Source organism: Tasmannia lanceolata, unplaced genomic scaffold (assembly GCF_043159265.1).
Source record: "Tasmannia lanceolata isolate RefF3 unplaced genomic scaffold, GAP_Taslan_0.1 ptg000006l, whole genome shotgun sequence".
Classification (NCBI taxonomy): domain Eukaryota; kingdom Viridiplantae; phylum Streptophyta; class Magnoliopsida; order Canellales; family Winteraceae; genus Tasmannia; species Tasmannia lanceolata.
Genome location: NW_027518683.1, coordinates 28,039,497 through 28,057,948, shown reverse-complemented (window position 1 = coordinate 28,057,948; position 18,452 = coordinate 28,039,497). Strand labels below are relative to the sequence as shown.

General features: G+C 41.0%; 1 protein-coding gene across 1 annotated transcript; it reads right to left on the bottom strand.

Annotated features, from left to right (window-relative positions):
• Positions 1 to 1,033: 1,033 nt before the first annotated feature.
• On the bottom strand, positions 1,034 to 13,558 carry LOC143878895 (uncharacterized). The gene is made up of 3 exons (XM_077381111.1): positions 13,111 to 13,558; positions 2,851 to 8,743; positions 1,034 to 1,087 (listed from the first exon to the last, which is right to left on the bottom strand). The coding sequence occupies exons 2-3, from the start codon at positions 8,608 to 8,610 to the stop codon at positions 1,034 to 1,036; spliced, it is 5,814 nt and encodes a 1,937-aa protein (XP_077237226.1). The 5' UTR covers positions 8,611 to 8,743; positions 13,111 to 13,558.
• Positions 13,559 to 18,452: the final 4,894 nt, after the last annotated feature.

The following is an 18,452-nucleotide window of genomic DNA, read 5'->3' as shown; positions in this document are numbered from 1 at the left end:
CTTTATCATTTTGTTTTTTTCAAAAAATTTGAGGATGGATCAATATATTAGGTTATTGTTGGTTAAAGTAAAGCAAAATGTGGGTGTCTACAGATGCCCCTCTTTGGTAGAGACGACGTAGTCATCGAATACCAAAGTCAAAATGACAGAACCATTTTGCGTAGCTTTAATCGACAAAGGACCCCCTAAACACAATGCAACCTAATATAATGCAAGACCTTAGATGAAATCCTAGAATTGGAATGCAATAAAACAAACCCGCTGCGGTGCCGCTGGCAACGAGAGAAATGGGATACCATTTTCAAATGGATTTTCGGAGGGAAAGGAATATCGCTTTTGAACAGCTTCAGAGGAAATGAGACGTCATTTTCAAATGGTCTCAGAGAATAATGGATGACTTTTGAAAGATTCTTAATGAAAATGCAGCATCATTTTTGAATGGGCTTGGGCAAGATGAAATACCGTATTTATACGGATTCCAAGGAAATGAGACATCATAGTTGTATGATGTTCAAAGGGTATAAGAGACCATAGTTGTATGGATTCGAAGAGAATGAAATACCGTATTTGTACGGATTCCAAGGAAATGAGACATCATAGTTGTATGATGATCAAAGGGGATAAGAGACCATAGTTGTATGAACTCGAAGAGAATGAAATACCGTATTTGTACGGATTCCAAGGAAATGAGACATCATAGTTGTATGATGTTCAAAGGGGATAAGAGACCATAGTCGTATGGACTCGGAGAGTGAAATACCGTATTTGTACGGACTCCAAGGAAGCGAGATATCATATTTGTGTGATGTTCAGAGAGAAAATATCTTTTTCCAAATGGATTCAGAGAGATATGATGATTTGAGCTTTGAGAGAAATCAAAATTTCCAATTAACAACTTTAGAAGCAAAGGATTTAATAACACTATGCAGCAAAAGAACTTCAGGGCTTAAATATGGGATGCCACTTCATTAGCAATCTGCCTCAGTTTGAGGCATTCTAACCTTCTTCTATTCGTTGACCAGAGATTATTCTTTCAAAGATCTTCGTCATTCGTGACAGCGTCACCTTTTTCCAAGTTCCTCAGAACCTGTTAATGAACCTGCCTTCAGAGTGATTGCACCCTACAACAATTCTAAAAATAAATTTTTTTTTTTTTAAATAGAACTACAGACACTTGTAATAAAAACACAAAATAAGAAAGATTACTCCAGTAATCTCGTGATGCTTCTGACTTATCAGTATTTTCTTTTGGGTTAGACTAGCCTCTTTTAAAGAACGTTTCTCCATTGATAAACATCTTCACTTATTTTTAATACAGTGATACCTCATATATCTTTCTATCAACTTTCAGATTGCTTCAAAATTAATGCCCCTAGTTTCGAGAATCATTGTGTATTAGCTTCGCCTGACCTACCGCGAGTTCAGAGACCGATGTAATTCTTTTGGCGTGAATCCAATCTTACCACGACCAAGTCTTCCTTTTTTGGATTTTCAACTTGGTGGACCGCTCGGCCTTAACTTTTGCCTGAATCGCCTTTTCAGGTTTTCGACTCAGCGGGCCACCCCCTTACCTTTTGCCTAAGCCGCCCTTTCAGGTTTTCAACTTAGCAGGGGAATGATCCTAAATTTTGCCTAGATCGCCTTTTCAGGTTTTTCAATCTAGCGGATCTTCAAGCTCCATTTCTTTTCTTTTTTATTATTTTTTTTTATCTTCTTTTCTTTTTACTTGAACACCAAAAGGACTTTATAGGTGAGGTAGGGCTTTTCAAAGAATGGCTTAAGGTTTTGCAAGGGTCTCGACCGAACCTATGAACAGGTTGCCTACGTATCCCAGTGTAGGAATCAGATCATGCGTAGTTCAGGGCGAATGCCCCTAGTATATTGGGATTTGAAGGAAAATTTTATTTAGGCTCAAAAGGGTTTGCAAAAGGTTATAAATTTTTTGATTTTTGGTTATGAATTTGGGATTTATTCGGCCAAAGGACGGCCTTCTGATGTTCAAGCATAGAACCTCTTGAGTTGATCAAGATTTGTTGGTTCTGGCAATATTTCTCCATTTAAATTACGGAGCTTGACGGCTTTTCCGGGTAAGATTTGGTCCACAATGTATGGTCCTGACCAATTTGGTTTGAACTTGCCCCTTGGGTCAAACATTGGTGCTCGATTCTCTTTTAGAACAAGATTGCCTTCTTCTAAATCTCTGACCTTAACCTTTTTATTAAAAGCACGGGCTATTCTGCGCTGATAACCTTGCACATGGTAAAGCGCCTTTAATCTCTTCTCGTCTAGCATGTTCAACTCTTTATACCTGGCATCTGCCCATTCATTTTCTGGTAACTTGACTTCAGTCAATACTCGGAGCGAAGGTACACGGATCTCAACAGGTAGCACTGCTTCCATCCCGTAAACAAGAGAGTAAGGGGTTGCCCCAGTTGAAGCCCTAATTGATGTTCTGTAAGCCCACAAGGCGTATGGTAACTTATTCGACCAATCTTTATAAGTTTCTGACATTTTGCTAATGATAGTCTTGACATTTTTGTTTGCAGCTTCTACCGCTCCATTTGTCTGCGGACGATAAGGCGAGGATTTATGATGCTTAATCTTGAACTCTTCGCAAAGAGAGATTACTTCCTTCTTGAAATGAGATCCATTATCTGAGATAAGTTCATGGGGAATTCCATATCTGCAAATTATGTTGGTGCGTATGAATTTAGCAACTGATGAGGATGTAAGCTTTGCATAAGAAGCGGCCTCAACCCACTTGGTGAAGTAATCAATAGCAACGAGTATGTACTCGTGACCATTAGACGACTTGGGAGAAATCTTGCCAATGATGTCAATTCCCCATACCGAAAACGGCCAAGGAGAGGTAAGAGAATGCAATTCGGTGGGTGGTACATGGATGAGATTCGCATGTATCTGACATTTATAGCATCTCTTCACAAATGTGTGACAATCTGCTTCTAATGTCGGCCAATAATACCCCAGACGTAGGATCTTCCTTGCCAACATCTTCCCATTCATATGAGGCCCACACACCCCTTCATGAATATCTGCGAGAATTTCTTCTGCCTGATCTTCAGTGACACATAAGAGTTGAATTCCATCGAAAGACCGTCGATACAACTCTCCTCCACAAATGACGAAATTAGCTGCCAATCTCTGCAAAGTCCTTATTTCTTTACTCGACGCCTCATTGGGATGCCCCTGGCCTGAGATGTAGTTCTTTATGTCTGTATACCATGGCTTTCCATCGGGACATCTTGCAGTTATTTCTATAGCATCAACATATGCAGGAGCCCATTGCTCTTGAACCGTGATGGGCCTCATCTTCATATTGTGAGGTATGTCAATCATGGAAGCTAACGTTGCTAAGGCATCGGCGAATCTATTCTTCAACCTTGGCAAATAACTGAAAGTGACGCGTTGAAATTGCTTAGCGAGAATATCCAAGTATTCATGATATGGCAATAGCTTTTCTTCTTTGGTTCTCCACTCTCCTTGAGTTTGGCAAATGATTAGCTTCGAATCTCCATATACGTCAAGATTCTCTATGCCTAAGGCCAATGCAGCCTCAAGCCCAACAATGCATGCTTCATATTCTGCCATATTGTTGGTGCAATTGAATTGTAACTTAACGGCAACGGGGACATGCTCATTTCGAGGCGACACAAGCAATGCCCCTACTCCTTGTCCTGTTTGGTTTGCTGCTCCATCAAAATAGAGGGTCCAACCAGTTTCTGGATATTCATCTTCAACCATCATGATCTCTTCATCTGGGAACATCGGCTTGAAATGCTGACTTTCTTCTCGGGGTGCTTCCGCCAATTGTTCAGCAATGGCTCGGCCCTTTACTGATTTTTGGGTTACATGAGTGATGTCAAATTCAGACAACAATAATAACCATCTGGCAGTCCTGCCTGTCAGGGCTGGTTTTTCAAAGAGATATTTCAGAGGATCCATCCTCGACAAAAGCAGGACCTTATGTGATAAAAGGTAATGCCTGAGTCGCTGAGTGGCCCAAACTAAGGCTAAGCAGGTTTTTTCTAGGACAGTATACTTCTGTTCATACTCCAACATCTTCTTGCTAAGATAATACACAGCCTTTTCATGCTTGGTTTCTGGATCTTGCTGTGCTAACATACAACCCATTGTGGTTTCTGTTACTGACAAGTAAAGCAGCAATGGATGCCCCGGTATCACTGGTGCTACTATCGGTGGCTCAGACAAACTTTGCTTTATCTTTTCAAAGGCCTGCTGACATTCCTCTGTCCATTCTTTGGAAGAGTTCTTCTTTAAGAGCTTAAAGATAGGTTCACAAGTTGATGTCAGATGAGCGATGAATCGCCTTAGGAACTGTATCCTTCCTAGGAATCCCCGAATTTCCTTCTCGGTTCTAGGCGGTGGCATCTCCTGGATAGCCTTAATCTTCTGAGGATCTACCTCTATACCCCTTTGACTCACCATAAATCCAAGCAACTTACCGGAGGTAACCCCGAACACACACTTGCTAGGATTCAGGCGAAGCTGGTATTTGAGAATTCTTTCAAAGAACTTCTTAAGGTTCGGGATATGATCTTTCCTTTCCTTGGCTTTTACAATCATATCATCGACATAAACTTCGACTTCTCTATGTATCATGTCATGGAGCAAGGCTGTAGCTGCTCTTTGGTATGTCGCACCGGCATTCTTAAGACCAAATGGCATTACCCGATAGCAATATGTCCCCCATTGTGTAATGAACGAGGTCTTAGCCATGTCCTCGGGTGCCATCTTAATTTGATTATAGCCCGAGAAACCATCCATGAAAGATAGTAATTCATGCCCGGCCGTATTGTCCACCAAGATATCGATATGTGGTAGAGGGAAATCATCTTTTGGACTTGCCTTGTTCAAATCCCTGAAATCTACACACATTCTCACCTTTCCATCTTTCTTCGGTACAGGTACTATATTTGCGAGCCATTCTGGATATTCCACCACTTGCAGAAATCCAGCATTCAACTGCTTAGTAACCTCTTCTTCTACTTTCAGGACCCACTCAGGCTTCATTCTCCTTAGCTTCTGCTTTTTAGGTTTAATCCCAGGCAATAAAGGTAGCTTGTGCTGAACAATGTCTTCGCTCAACCCGGGCATATCTTTGTAGGACCAGGCAAAAACTTCTTTATATTCCTTAAGTAGGTTTATTAATTCATCGCGCTCTTCAGAGGATAGAGTATTTCCAATTCGTATTTCCTGTATTAAATCTTCTGTTCCGATGTTTATAATTTCGATTTCATCTTTAAGAGGCTGGGCTCGGCGCTCCTCCTCTTGTTTGAGCATATGCTGCAATTCAAGGGGAGTTTCGTTGATCCCCCCTTCCTCATCTGAGGAGGGAGTGTTATCATTATTATTAAAGTCAGAAGCAAACACAGAGACATACTGAGAATCAGATTTCATTGAATTGAAAGAAGTTACATCATTATCATTGGACTCATCCTGAACAGGTTCAGGATTCACATAGTAAATAAACTCAGAAAATGACTCGCCTGGACTAGGCACTGACACTGATTCACTCGACTTGACTAGACTTGACTTAGCAATAAAATAAGATGGAAAAACATCAGAACTCCAGTTTGAAAGATTTTCTGTTGCAGGTGCAATCTGACTCTGAGGTTCAGTAAAGGTATCATTACTCTGAATAACTGCCACTAGCACATCTTCACAATCTGTCTCTTCTTGTTCTTCAGAATAGTAATCAACATCAGGCACATTTTCTTCAAACAAAGATTCCAGCACATCTGGCTCAAGGTAGACTAACCAGTCCTCAACAGTTTTCTCAACATAATATATCGGCGGTTCTGTTTCTGGGAGAGCAAGGCCACTGAATATTTCAAAACCGGGTATCATGATCCCTGTCACTGAGTCATACCATGGTTCAGAAAACCCATAGTATGGAAACGTCTCACCTTCTTTGATAAAATGACCATTCATTGATAAGGGATATGGAGCCATTAGGAGTACCCTTCCGGTGCGGCGGATTTCTTCCTTCAATTTCAACAATTTTTCCATGGCTTCCTCCTCCTCTTCAGTAGGTACATATCCAAGACCGAAAATTCCATGGTTTGCTTTGATTGGGCGCCAGTGAGATGCCTTGCTTGGATCACGGCCCAAATTCATACCAGGGAAGTAGTTCATTTTTCTCATCATCTTGGCCACCACAGAACTGATGGCGAACGGCAAACACAACTCCTCCCGAGAGGCATCCTTGTAAGAGATAACAGCAACCTCGAATGCGAAACCATTCAAGTTGTAGTCATCTGCTTTTGCAACTGGAAGGATCAAAGTTTCTCCTGTTATTTGCCCTATTTCTGGCTCTTCATCACCTCTGACAGTGAACAACTTCCCATCTTTAATGAACTTCAATTTTTGGTGAAGGGTTGAAGCGACAGCACCTTCCTTATGCAACCAGGGACGTCCTAGAAGCATATTGAACGAGGCTTTGATATCAATAACTTGAAACTCAACCTCAAATTCTTGACCGCCCATAACGATCTTGGTGGTGAGGACTCCGACCACATTTCTTCGGGTATTGTCATATGCGAGGATACCAAGGGTTGATTCGGCAAAATCAGTGGGACCGAAACCCAAGGTAATGGCAGTTCTTAATGGACACACATTCAACGCGGATCCGTTATCTACCAACACAGATGGTACTTTCTTGCCTCCACAAACAATAGTGACATGAAGAGCTCTAGCATGATTCCGACCTTGAGGAGGCAGCTCTTGATCTGAGAAACTAATGGCCCTGGTGGCCTGGGTTAGAGCAACAACTTCAGCCAGTTGCTCCGGAGATATCTCTGAGGATACCTGTGTTGTATTCAATTCTTTTAACACAGCCTCTCTGTGTTTCTTTGATGCTATCAATAATCCCCATACAGATATAACAGCCTGAGTTTTCTTTAACTGCTGCACAACTTCATCATCTGGATCTTTCACATATTGCGGCTCCTCTCCTCGAGCCAATGCCCCTGGATTTTCGACTCTCAATTCAACAGGTTTGAAAATTCTTCCGCCCCTTGTCACATGTCTGACTTCATCCAATTCAGGCTCATCATAAGTGATAATTTGAGGGACTTGTGGCTCATAGGTGATTACCAAGGGAGGTACAGACTCTCTTAGGTGTGATTCATCACAGAATATGATTTGGGGTTCAGAGATGGGTTCTAAGGCACATATGAGGGTAAGAGGATCAAACTCAGGATCTCCTATGGTTATGGCATTAACGGCAGCAGGAGGATTTGCATGACCAGGTAATGGGTTTTGGGTGACATTGGGTCTTGGCTGGAATGCAATGACTTTCTCATCAATGAGTTTCTGGATTCTAAATTTCAAGGCAATGCAGTTGTCAGTAAGATGACCAGGACCTCTGTGGTACTCACAGTGTAGGTCAGCTCGCCAACTTGCAGGTAGAGGATTGGGGGGAGGCCGGATGGCAGGTAAGGTTATGCGACCTGAAGCAAGACACTGCTTAAGCACCTCTGAAGATGGAATGGGAAGAGGGGTAAATTCTACCCGGGTTTGTTGCCGAGGTGCGGTTGCGGTTTGAGCATAGTCCATTACTAAAGGTTCTTGGGACCTAGAGGATTGAGCATTGGAACGGGAAATACTATTGACTTGGGCTGGAGGGGACTTTTTGAAATCTCTGGGGTTTGGGTTGCTACGGTTGAATACACCTTGAGCCATAGCCTCCTCTATCTGGGTGCCAGCCACGATGAAGTGTTTGAAGTCTGGATAGTATTGCAAAGACATGTGATACTGGAGCTGGGGGGAAATATTTTTCATGATTATCTGGACTTGTTCTTCCTCAGACGGGCGCTCCATCATCTGAGCTGCTATTCTCCTCCATCTTTTCACAAAAATCAAAAAGGATTCCCTCAAGTCTTGCTTTGTTCTCTCTAAATCCTTTCTGGTGATTTCTGTCCCATCATCATATTTGAATTGCCTGATGAACTGCTCGCCGATATCCTTCCATGTCCTGTAACGAGTCTTGTCCAAGACCATGAACCATCTCCTCGCAACCTTGGTTAGGGAAACTGGGAACAATTGAGCCATTTGCTCAGAAGATAAGCCTTGAGGCTGACACATGATGGTGAACATTTGCAAATGTGTGATTGGACAACCCACACCATCATATTTGTCGAAATCGGGCATTTGAAAATTGGCAGGAAGGCGAATTTCGGGAAATAAAGTAAGATCACTAGGATTGAAACCACCCTGGTCTTGAAACTGAATGTCTTGAACTTTCCTGGTAAGAGTCTCTAATTTCTCCATAACAGACTTATCAACCATGGACTGAGAAGGCCTACTGTGATTCTCGCTGTACTGCTCTTTTTCTAAGTCTTCTTCGACTTTATCAGGGATATTGATGAACACTGTTTGGGCAGGTGCTACTGGAGTAGCTGCTTGGCGCATAGGCCCTTTATCCTTGGACAACGACGGTCCCAACTTTTCAGAAAGCTGAGCCTTGATAACTCGGTTTTCTTCTTTGAGTTCTTGAAGCTGTTGGAGAATCAAGGTAAGAGTATCGGTAATAGCAGCGGGTGGAAGACCATCTTGGTTGTCTGCCATTGGTGAGGATGAGGACGGGAAAGAAGGAGATGCTGGGGTTCTTAGAGAAGGTGGCGGAGAAACAGATTTCCTCTCTAACCTCGAAGAGACCCGAACCCAAGGAGTATTAGGGTTAGCTATGATGTTTATTGCCCTGTAATATTCGAAAGACATATTTTAAAATCAGAGAGAAGAATAGACGATGATGCACACATAGACAAAGATAATGAAAGAGAAGGATGGACTTTATTGATCAATCATTTGAGTACATGGTTCAATCTTTCAAAGATAAACATGGAACTAAGCATTCTTTTTAGACTTCTTCTTCGGACGACAATCTTCCTCAACTGACTCCTTTAAAGGTTTGATGATTCTTGCATCCCAAGCAGATGAAACAGCTTTGACAATCTTGGGCTTGAGACCCTCAGGCGGATAGAAATGATGAAGGGGAGGCACAATGGATTGCTCCCTTCCATACTGACGCTGAATCCTGGCAGGAACATAAAAGGAAGTCTTTTTGAGACCAAGAAGGCGAACGTAGTTAGCTTCTCCGGTGTTGAAGACAGCTTCTTGGATTCCGGGAATTTGCCAATAAATCTGATCTTCTTGGCGAGAATTTAACCATTCAACCCAATCGCTTTTATGATCGAAAGAAACATCATGACGCCATTCACTGAAGGTGTATAACGTATGATCAAAATGGACAGGAGCTGCAATTTTTAGCTTGTGGCATAACCACACTTGAAGTAATGCAGGACATCCTGAGAAAGACCCAACGAAAGAGCGAATATAAGAGCTTGGACCTGAACTGGCACGAAGGTGAGCCATATCATCCAATCCATTGAAAGTTTCTGCAAGCATAGTAGGAATTGGATTGGCGCCACGATCCATTTGATCAACGAGGTCCAGAAGAACAGCTGACGCAAAGCGAGAAGGCTGGACAGTGAGGAACCTAGCAAAGGAGCAGAATCTCAAAGCGCGCCGTCGAGCTTTTTGAATATCAACAGCACCAATGTATCCAACAGGAGGGTAAATGTCAATCAGTCGCTGCATGGACACTTTTTGGCCTTTCATGAAAGAGTTCATGGATTCATCTGGATTATCCATCAAGCAAAGGAACAAAGGACGATAATCTGGAACACAGGATGGCTTCACTAGAGGGCCATCCACAGGATATTCCAATAAGGCACACCATTCTTCAAAGGTGGGACACATTTCTTGGTTGCCAAAATGGAAGACATGATGATCGGGATCCCAACACTCTGATGCGGCATAGAGTAATCCCCAATCGAGCTTGATGGTTGCCACGTAGCCGAAGAGATTTTTCTCTTGTTCACTTATGGCGTAGATATGGGATTCTCTTAATGTACCACGGATCCAATCAAGAATTGTACGAGTAGACATAGTGCCCGTAAGCCAAGAGAAGGGATATAAGAATGATCAGGATTACATGAACACGAGATTGGGATAAGTTCCTGCCAGTACAAGGAAAGTATGAATACATGATCGAATCATACGATAGAAGAATGAAAGGCATACGATCGAAAGATTAGATGAGATAGCATAAGATTGCTTTCAACGGATAGATCAAGAATGACTAATCCTATGAGATCTTTGGAAATGATAGGATTTATATCCTAACCCCTAAAGGAAATTTTTTTTTTAATCTCGCACATTTTAACAGTGTTACCTGAAGGCATCAACCTTAATCCTAATCTATCGGAGTGGAGAGAGAATCTCGACTCATGACTTTGTTCGTGTATATAAGGACCGATCGTGACCATTGGAAGATGGACCACGGCCTAATCTAAACACCAATGGGTAGGATATCCTAAACTAGGCTCACACACGTGATGCACATGTGTTCGTATACTACATGCATGTGTGGGTTAATCTAGGGGTAAGGCCAAGAGTTCCCTTAGCGCGAATCCCTGCTCGATATACTGTACCAGTGTCCGGCGTATCAGTACGTGAACAAGAGATCCGTTTACGTACCATAAAGGTACCAGGCTAAGGGTGGAATGCTTCTCTAGCACAGAGGCACCAGGTGATGAAATCCCAGTCAACCATGCTAGATAACACTCCGGGTTCCTAAAATAGGACGTGTGTGCATGTGAGATGCAAGGGTTTAGATGCAAGTGATGTAAGTGTGTGCAATAAGTTCGCGCGATCTATGATGCCTTCAGGTTTTGTTAGATTAAGTTTGAGTAAAATGTGATGAGAAAATAAAACAAGACAAACTAATCTGACAAGTATACAAGAGATAGAGTTCTTATGAGCCGGTTAAATTAAATTCAAATGAATTATCTTTTGGAATTTTAATGAAGTTAGGTGATCCCCAGCAGAGTCGCCAGACTGTGGTACCCGAATCCCGCGAGAGGGGTGTGGGGCGCGAGCCGCCGCTCTCTCTCTCTCTTGGTCTCTCGTATCCACGCGATTGGCGTGTGCATTTTAATGTTGATTTGAATTAATCTTTCCTGTGAACTTGGGATCACTAAGGCAATCCGAATTCCACACGAAAGAGACTGACAGAGTCGCCACCTAGATGTGGGATCTAGGACCCGTAATTAACCAGAAATCTAGACTCGCTACCTGGTTACGAGAATGGAAGGTATGGGGAGTTATCCGCCACATGCACCATTCCTGCCCGATAATCGGTCTTCGATTCCAAAAGCTAACTCTTTTAAATTTATTTTAAATGGCTCATTCAACTCTATGTTAATGTGCGAACTAAGTGACATGCATCCTAGAATCTAATTTCAATGTGAATCCTAGATGTGTATCTTGATTTATTAATTTGTCTGGATTCAATCTAAGTGACAGTTCTCCTAGAATTCTAATTTCATGGAAAATCCTAAGTGATTTAATTAAGCATTTACAAGAAAATTAATATATAAAACACCACAATTTGTTGTGGTGCCGACTCGCGGGTGGTATGCCATCAGACATCCAAGCTGCCTACGTACCCAAGCCTCACTGGGATCAGAGTCGACGTAGTTCGGTGCACCTAAGCTAAGCTACATATGCCTAACTCAACTAGGACACCGATCTAGACGGGATTGACTGTTTCAACAGTTTTAAGAGAAGTTATTTAATTCAAGTTGAGGATTTTATTATCTTAGGATTTCATCGAAGATGCTATATGATCCTATCTAAATGCAAGTTGTCCCTTAGACTAATGCAGGTTAGCCTACATCCTAGTTTACTAGGCTTGTCCTAGGGAAAAACTGGATGACTAGTGTAACTTGACCTATGGCACGGTTGCTATACATAGCAAGCGTCCGTGATGAGGCTGGACTCCTAACTCTAGGACTCCCTAAAACTTAGGACACAACACGACACGACACCATTGTTCCTAAATTGGGCTCTAAGGGTTCTTACGACGGAAACCATAATCCAATGGTTCCGAGAGACACAAGATGAATCGAGATGATGAATAGTGTGAGGGAATGGGAAAGATAGAGAAAGGTGCGACTGAACTTGGGAGTGCCAAATTGCCTACGTACCCCGCGATGGGGATCAAGCCACACGTAGTTCCGCTGGCGAGGTTGCTTGGATTTTGGAAGACAGAATTGGTATTTGTATCTGGAATCGGGTTTGCATTTGAGCATTGGACTTGAGATTCAGAAACATTGATCTAGCAATGGGATTTTGGAATTGGGAATTTGCATCAAAGAATTGAGCATATAGGAATCATCAAGGGTTTGAATTTTCGGAATTCAAAGTGGGCGGGCTTATGAGATTTGGCCAAATGGATTCAGACATGCGACTCGGATTGTGTTGGGATATGACTTGGTTGGATTGGGTTAATGGTTAGGGTCAAGTGAGTCAGGTCTAAGTTAGGAGCAAACCCGAGACTAGCCATGGTCTAACTAGGAGGAAGCAGGGTACAAACCAGGGTGCGGACCAGGGTGCACCAGGGTGCGAACCAGCAGGGAACCAGGGTGCGAACCAGCAGGGGAACCAGGGTGCAACCAGCAGGGAACCTGGGTGCAACCAGCAGCGAACCTGGGTGCAACCAGGGTCTAACCAGAGTGCGAACCAGCAGGGAACCAGGGTGCGAACCAGCAGGGGAACCAGGGTGCAACCAGCAGGGAAACCAGGGTGCAACCAGCAGGGAACCTGGGTGCAACCCGCAGCGAACCTGGGTGTGAACCAGTATCGAACCTGGGTGCAACCAGCAACGAACCTGGGTGCAACCAGGGTCTAACCAGAGTGCGAACCAGCAGGGAACCAGGGTGCGAACCAGTATCGAACCTGGGTGCAACCAGCAACGAACCTGGGTGCAACCAGGGTCTAACCAGAGGCTAACCAGGGGGAACCAGGGTGTGAACCATTAGGGAAAAATAAAAATGAAGATAAGATGGGTTAAGAGAAGAGGGAAACATGTATAACTTCAAAGTCTACCATCAAGAAGAATGAGTAAAGATTGATCCTAGATGCTTCCTAACATGGTTTTTCTTTTAAAGTAAAAGATATGCATGAAAACAGACCCTACATAGAATTGAAATAAATGCCTACCTCTTTGAAAACCCACTTTGTGTTTGATTTTTCTTTGATGTTAATTCCTTGAAGATGATTCCTTGCTTGATAATGACTGCTTTTGATATATATCACCCAACGTATCACCCGATCCGGCAAGGATGGCCGAACCCTTGAAGAGATGAGGGAGAGGGATGAATTTTCTAAGAGAGGGATTCTTTTTCTTCTTCTCCCTTGGATGGTGGGATGAGAGGGTATTTATAGGAGAATGGGATAGGAGGTTAGGTGAGGTTAGGTGAGGTTAGGTAAGGTTAGGTGAGGTTAGGTAAGGTTAGGTGAGGTTAGGTGAGGTTAGGTGAGGTTTGGGTGGTTAGGATGAGAGGAGAGGTTAGGTGAGGTTAGGTGAGGTTTGGATGGTTAGGATGAGAGGAGAGGTTAGGTGGTTTTGGATGGTGAGACCCAGGTCAAGATCTGTCATTGATCTAACGATTTACGGAAATCGGGTCTCGGAATGGAATCAGGGTCCGGGCTATGAAGTGACCCTAGCTTATTTTGTCCCGATTGATGATCCGTAAAGTCAGATCAAGATATTAATGACCTAAAACATATAAATTAATGATAGAGGGGGTTCTCACATGGATTTAACACACTAAATTCACTAATCAGGGTATTTTTCAATTTTTCGGATCTAATCATCTCACCAGGTACATCTCTTTATCATTTTGTTTTTTTCAAAAAATTTGAGGATGGATCAATATATTAGGTTATTGTTGGTTAAAGTAAAGCAAAATGTGGGTGTCTACACCCATTTGATATGGACAATCCTCATACACCCAAAACTCACCTTACTCTGTTGAACTTGTGGTTCTGTTGATCAAGTATTTTGAACGTACAGCACATGTACTCTTGATAATGGCAGCCATTAGGCATTCAATAATTGTAGCCCTCTCCTCACTATGATGCTGGGAACCCTCACTTTTATGATATCCATAGCTCACACGATCTTTTGGTATTATCAGTTTTCACATCTCAGTTGATAGACACAGCCCCATACATTTTAATGATAGCAGCCCCTGTCTTTTGATGATAGTACAGCCTTCACACTTCAATAATTGCAGTCCTTAACCACTTTGTTAATTGTGGCCATTTACACTATGATATTTGTACCCACTTTGACCCTTAATGATCTGTACCTACACAGTAATTTGGGGGTGCTTTGTACTTCTAAATCCTTGAATGTGAACTACGATGGATCTGTCATTTGTTTTAGATCATAAAAATTATCTTTTGCGTGTCTATATTATAGATTGTATCCATTTGTAGGTCTCTTGTTGCTTTGATCATACCTTGAACAGTTTTCATTTCCAGTAACAATATCCTAAACCAAGTGAAAATCAATGTGACATTCTTATCACTACCTTTTTAGCACTAATCATTGAACTTTGAGATGAGATTTGGGCTGCCCATGTTTGTCTTGTAAAAATCCCAATTTGTTTTCTTTGCGAAGATCTCTTATTATGGGTTTCTAAATTTTTTGTTGACTAAGGTTATTTTAGGTTTTTGAAAAAATATGAAAAATATTATCATGGATTGTTGATGTGTCAAAATGGAGTAGTGTTACATGTGTGATTCTAATAATATTAGGTTCAGATACTCTCTATGATTAGCTTGTTTATGATTGGTCATTTATCTTTATTTTAAACAATAGCAGCCCCCATTTTGTTGGTTAAGCATGTGAAAACTATAGCAGCCTTCACTCGGTTGTCAGAGCAGGGCAATATTCATATCTATTGCTCATAGAATTGCACATCTATTGCACATCTGTTGCCCAAATTTAAATGTAAATCTTTTGTATGTGTAACTTCACTTTGCTTTGACAGCCATCTCCCTTGAAATACTAGCAGCCCTCATTACTTTTAATATGGACAGCCCTTATTCCTTTTGATAATGGCAGACCTATCATTTTGATATGTGCAGCCTATTTACCATTTTGGGCTTTATAATCTTCATTTCATTTTGATATAAGCAGCACTTTCACCACCTTGGTGTTTGCATACCTAGTGTTTGACAAATAACTTCAAAAGAGTTTTGGGCATAATGTCTTGTAGTTCAAAAAAATAAAAAATAAAATGAATTCCATTCTAATTTTGAAAATTTCAAATATACATGCCTGAATCATACTAATGTAATTTCTATCTTGGAAGTTATTTTTGCATTTATTCTTAAGTTTGTCCTATAATATGGTTGTTCTCTTATTAAACGAGAGGGGTGAGGTGTATGCGGCTGTGAGTATGTCGTGAGTGTGTCTGTGTACGTGTGTATGTGAAATGTGTGTATAAGTGTGTGAGAATGTATATGTCTATAAGTGCGTATATATGTGTGTGTCTATGTGTTTATAGGAGTATATGTGTGTAGGTATGCGTATTTGTGAGAGTATATGAACATTTGTGGGTGTGGGTGTATGCATGTGTATGTATGTGAGGGTATGTATCTTTGTGTGTGTGTGTTTGTGAGAGTGTATGTACATATATGTGAGTGTGAATGTGTGTCTATATGTGTGTGAGTGTCTCTAAGTGTGTGTGTGTGAATATATGTGTGTGTCTATGTGTTTATAGGAGTATATGTGTGTAGGTATGCGTATTTGTGAGAGTATATGAACATTTGTGGGTGTGGGTGTATGCATGTGTATGTATGTGAGGGTATGTATCTTTGTGTGTGTGTGTTTGTGAGCGTGTATGTACATATATGTGAGTGTGAATGTGTGTCTATATGTGTGTGAGTGTCTCTAAGTGTGTGTGTAAATGTATGTGAGTGTCTATGTGTGCGAATGCTTTAGTGTTTGTGTATATGATGTTTGTGAAAGCGTGTATATGTATATATGTGTGTGTGTGTGTGTGCCAGTGAGTGTATTTCTAAGTCCACTTGCAGGTTTATATGTGTGTACAGGCGTATATATGTTTGTTCATGATCGTAAGCTTGCATGTCTATATGTGTGTATTAATGTATGGTTTTGTGATGAGTTAATGTGTCTGTCTTGATTATTAACTTGGATATCATGGAACTGAACCTGTTTCTATTGCATTATGCTCTACAGTTGCTAGCTTCATTGACATAAGGGCTGAACCTTTTTCAATTGCATTGAATATTTTAGTGGTCATTCTTACTGTTATATAGCTGAATCTGTTGCCATTATTGCACATTTTAATTACTATTTTTACAATCATATATGCTGAATTTGTTGCTAATTATTCGCTGTTCATTATTTCCTACACTTGATGGCACTTACAAATGATCATATGGATTTCGTTTTTCTTTTATTTTAATGTACCAATCTCAACATAGCTGCTACTCATTCTTTTTTTTATTTATTTAAATAAATTGTTTAATAGGAAGAAGGAGATCAGATGATTACTCTATTCGATATTATCGACATGAGTACTGTCTGATTTCAAGGCGAGATATAGAAATATTATCATGTGTATATGATATCAGATGATTACTTTAGCATCATCTGATTTCATCCCCATATTGGGGTGGTGTTTGTGGTTGGGCATAGAAGTGTTTGATATTGTTTTCTTTTACTTTATTAGGCTATCCAGCGGCTGGTCTGGACTAATTAATGCTGTTTACCATTTTATGATTGCTATTTTATTGAAAATTCTTCTTTGCTTAGCACTTGATTTATTTTTATTAAGAATAGAATGGAATTTGCGATTATCTGGTAGCCTTTTCTTCTCTCTTTGGTAGATTAACACAGTCTTATAGATTTCTGTTAAATTTCTTTAGATACTAGAATCCTCTCTCATTTTTTAAAATACTTGCCTAAGTCTTTTAGATGTTTATCCCTTAAGACTTTAGGTTCCCCTTTTCATTGCAAAGACAATGAAAGGGCTATCTTGAGCCCTTCTTAGGAGACAGGCCTTGTCTCATTTATCCTAGTGGTTACTTTTTTTTTTAGGAGACAGGCTTTGTCTCTTTTACTTTATTCGTAATGCCCTTTAGGGAGACAAGCTATGTCTCGTGCAGAAATGTCCTCCCCTTTTAGGAGACAAGCTATGTCTCGTGTAGAGATGTCCTATCTCTTTTTGAGGAGACAGGCTATGTCTCATGTAAGAAAATTCAATCCCATTGGAGGCAGATTTTGTCTCATTGGTCATAGTTGTCCTCCATCTCTTTTATGAGACATGCCTTGTCTCATTAGCACATCCTTCTTAGAATTCCTAATTTCAGTGTCAGTCTTTACTATAGGAATCCGTCCTTAGTCTACCCAGTCTCATTCTCTTGCTAAACCTCCTCTCTGTGCGTCGTTTGGTTTTGGGAGAACACCTTACTCGGCTTGGCAGCATACCCCTATCCTTATGGGTATTGGGTTGCACATTTGTTGCACCCTAGGGCTAGGTAGCTATCCGGCCCGGCTGGGTGTTTTACTTTTGCCAAATATGCACAGGGTCTCTTTTCCTTATTACTTGTGAGCTTTATCTTGGTTTGATAGTCCACTAGCATAGGAATCTGTCCTTAGTCTAGAGAGTCAGTCCTCTTGTTCAGGAATCAAATTCTATCATCATAGGGGTTAGGATTCCATCCAACCTCTCATCATATCGTGTCTTTCTATCCGCTCTTGCAAGGTATAGGAAGCTATCCAACCCTTGCAGAGTCGTGTTTTCGTCTTTTTTCCCCCGCAAAGCATAGGATGCTGTCCGACCTTTGCGGGATATCAAGAGTTTACCTCACCCTTATGATGATAGGATTCTGTTCTTTGGTGCTAAAAAACAACAAAAACATCTCAAAAACACTTAAAAACAACAAAAACATCTCAAAAACACTTAAAAACAACAAAAACACCTCAAAAATATTTAAAAATCCAAAAACATCTCAAAAACACTTAAAAATCCAAAAACATCTCAAAAACACTTAAAAATCCAAAAAACATCTCAAAAAACACTTAAAAACCCAAAAACATATCAAAAACACTTAAAAATTCAAAAACATCTCAAAAAACACTTAAAAATTCAAAAACATCGAAAAAATTAAAAATCTTAAAAATCTTGAGTCATTAGGAGTGTAGTTAGGAAAATCTATTCCGAACTACGTTGGCTTGATCCCTCTCCAAAGGGTACGTAGTGCAGCTTGGGATCCATATCCCGAGTCCAGCCAAACCTTCAAACTTAAACACTTCAAACACCTTTCAAAAATACAAAAAACTTCAAAACCTTTGCAAAAAGATCTTCCCCTAGAGTTAGGAGTCTGTCATAGATATTTAGGGTGTTTTAGAGTTAGGAGTCGGTCTTGATTTGTATTGATGTGGTGTGTTCTATCGTGTGAGTGTCCCTAGAGTTAGGAGGCCTCAAGTCGATCGGTTAGACATTTAGTCGAACCGATGG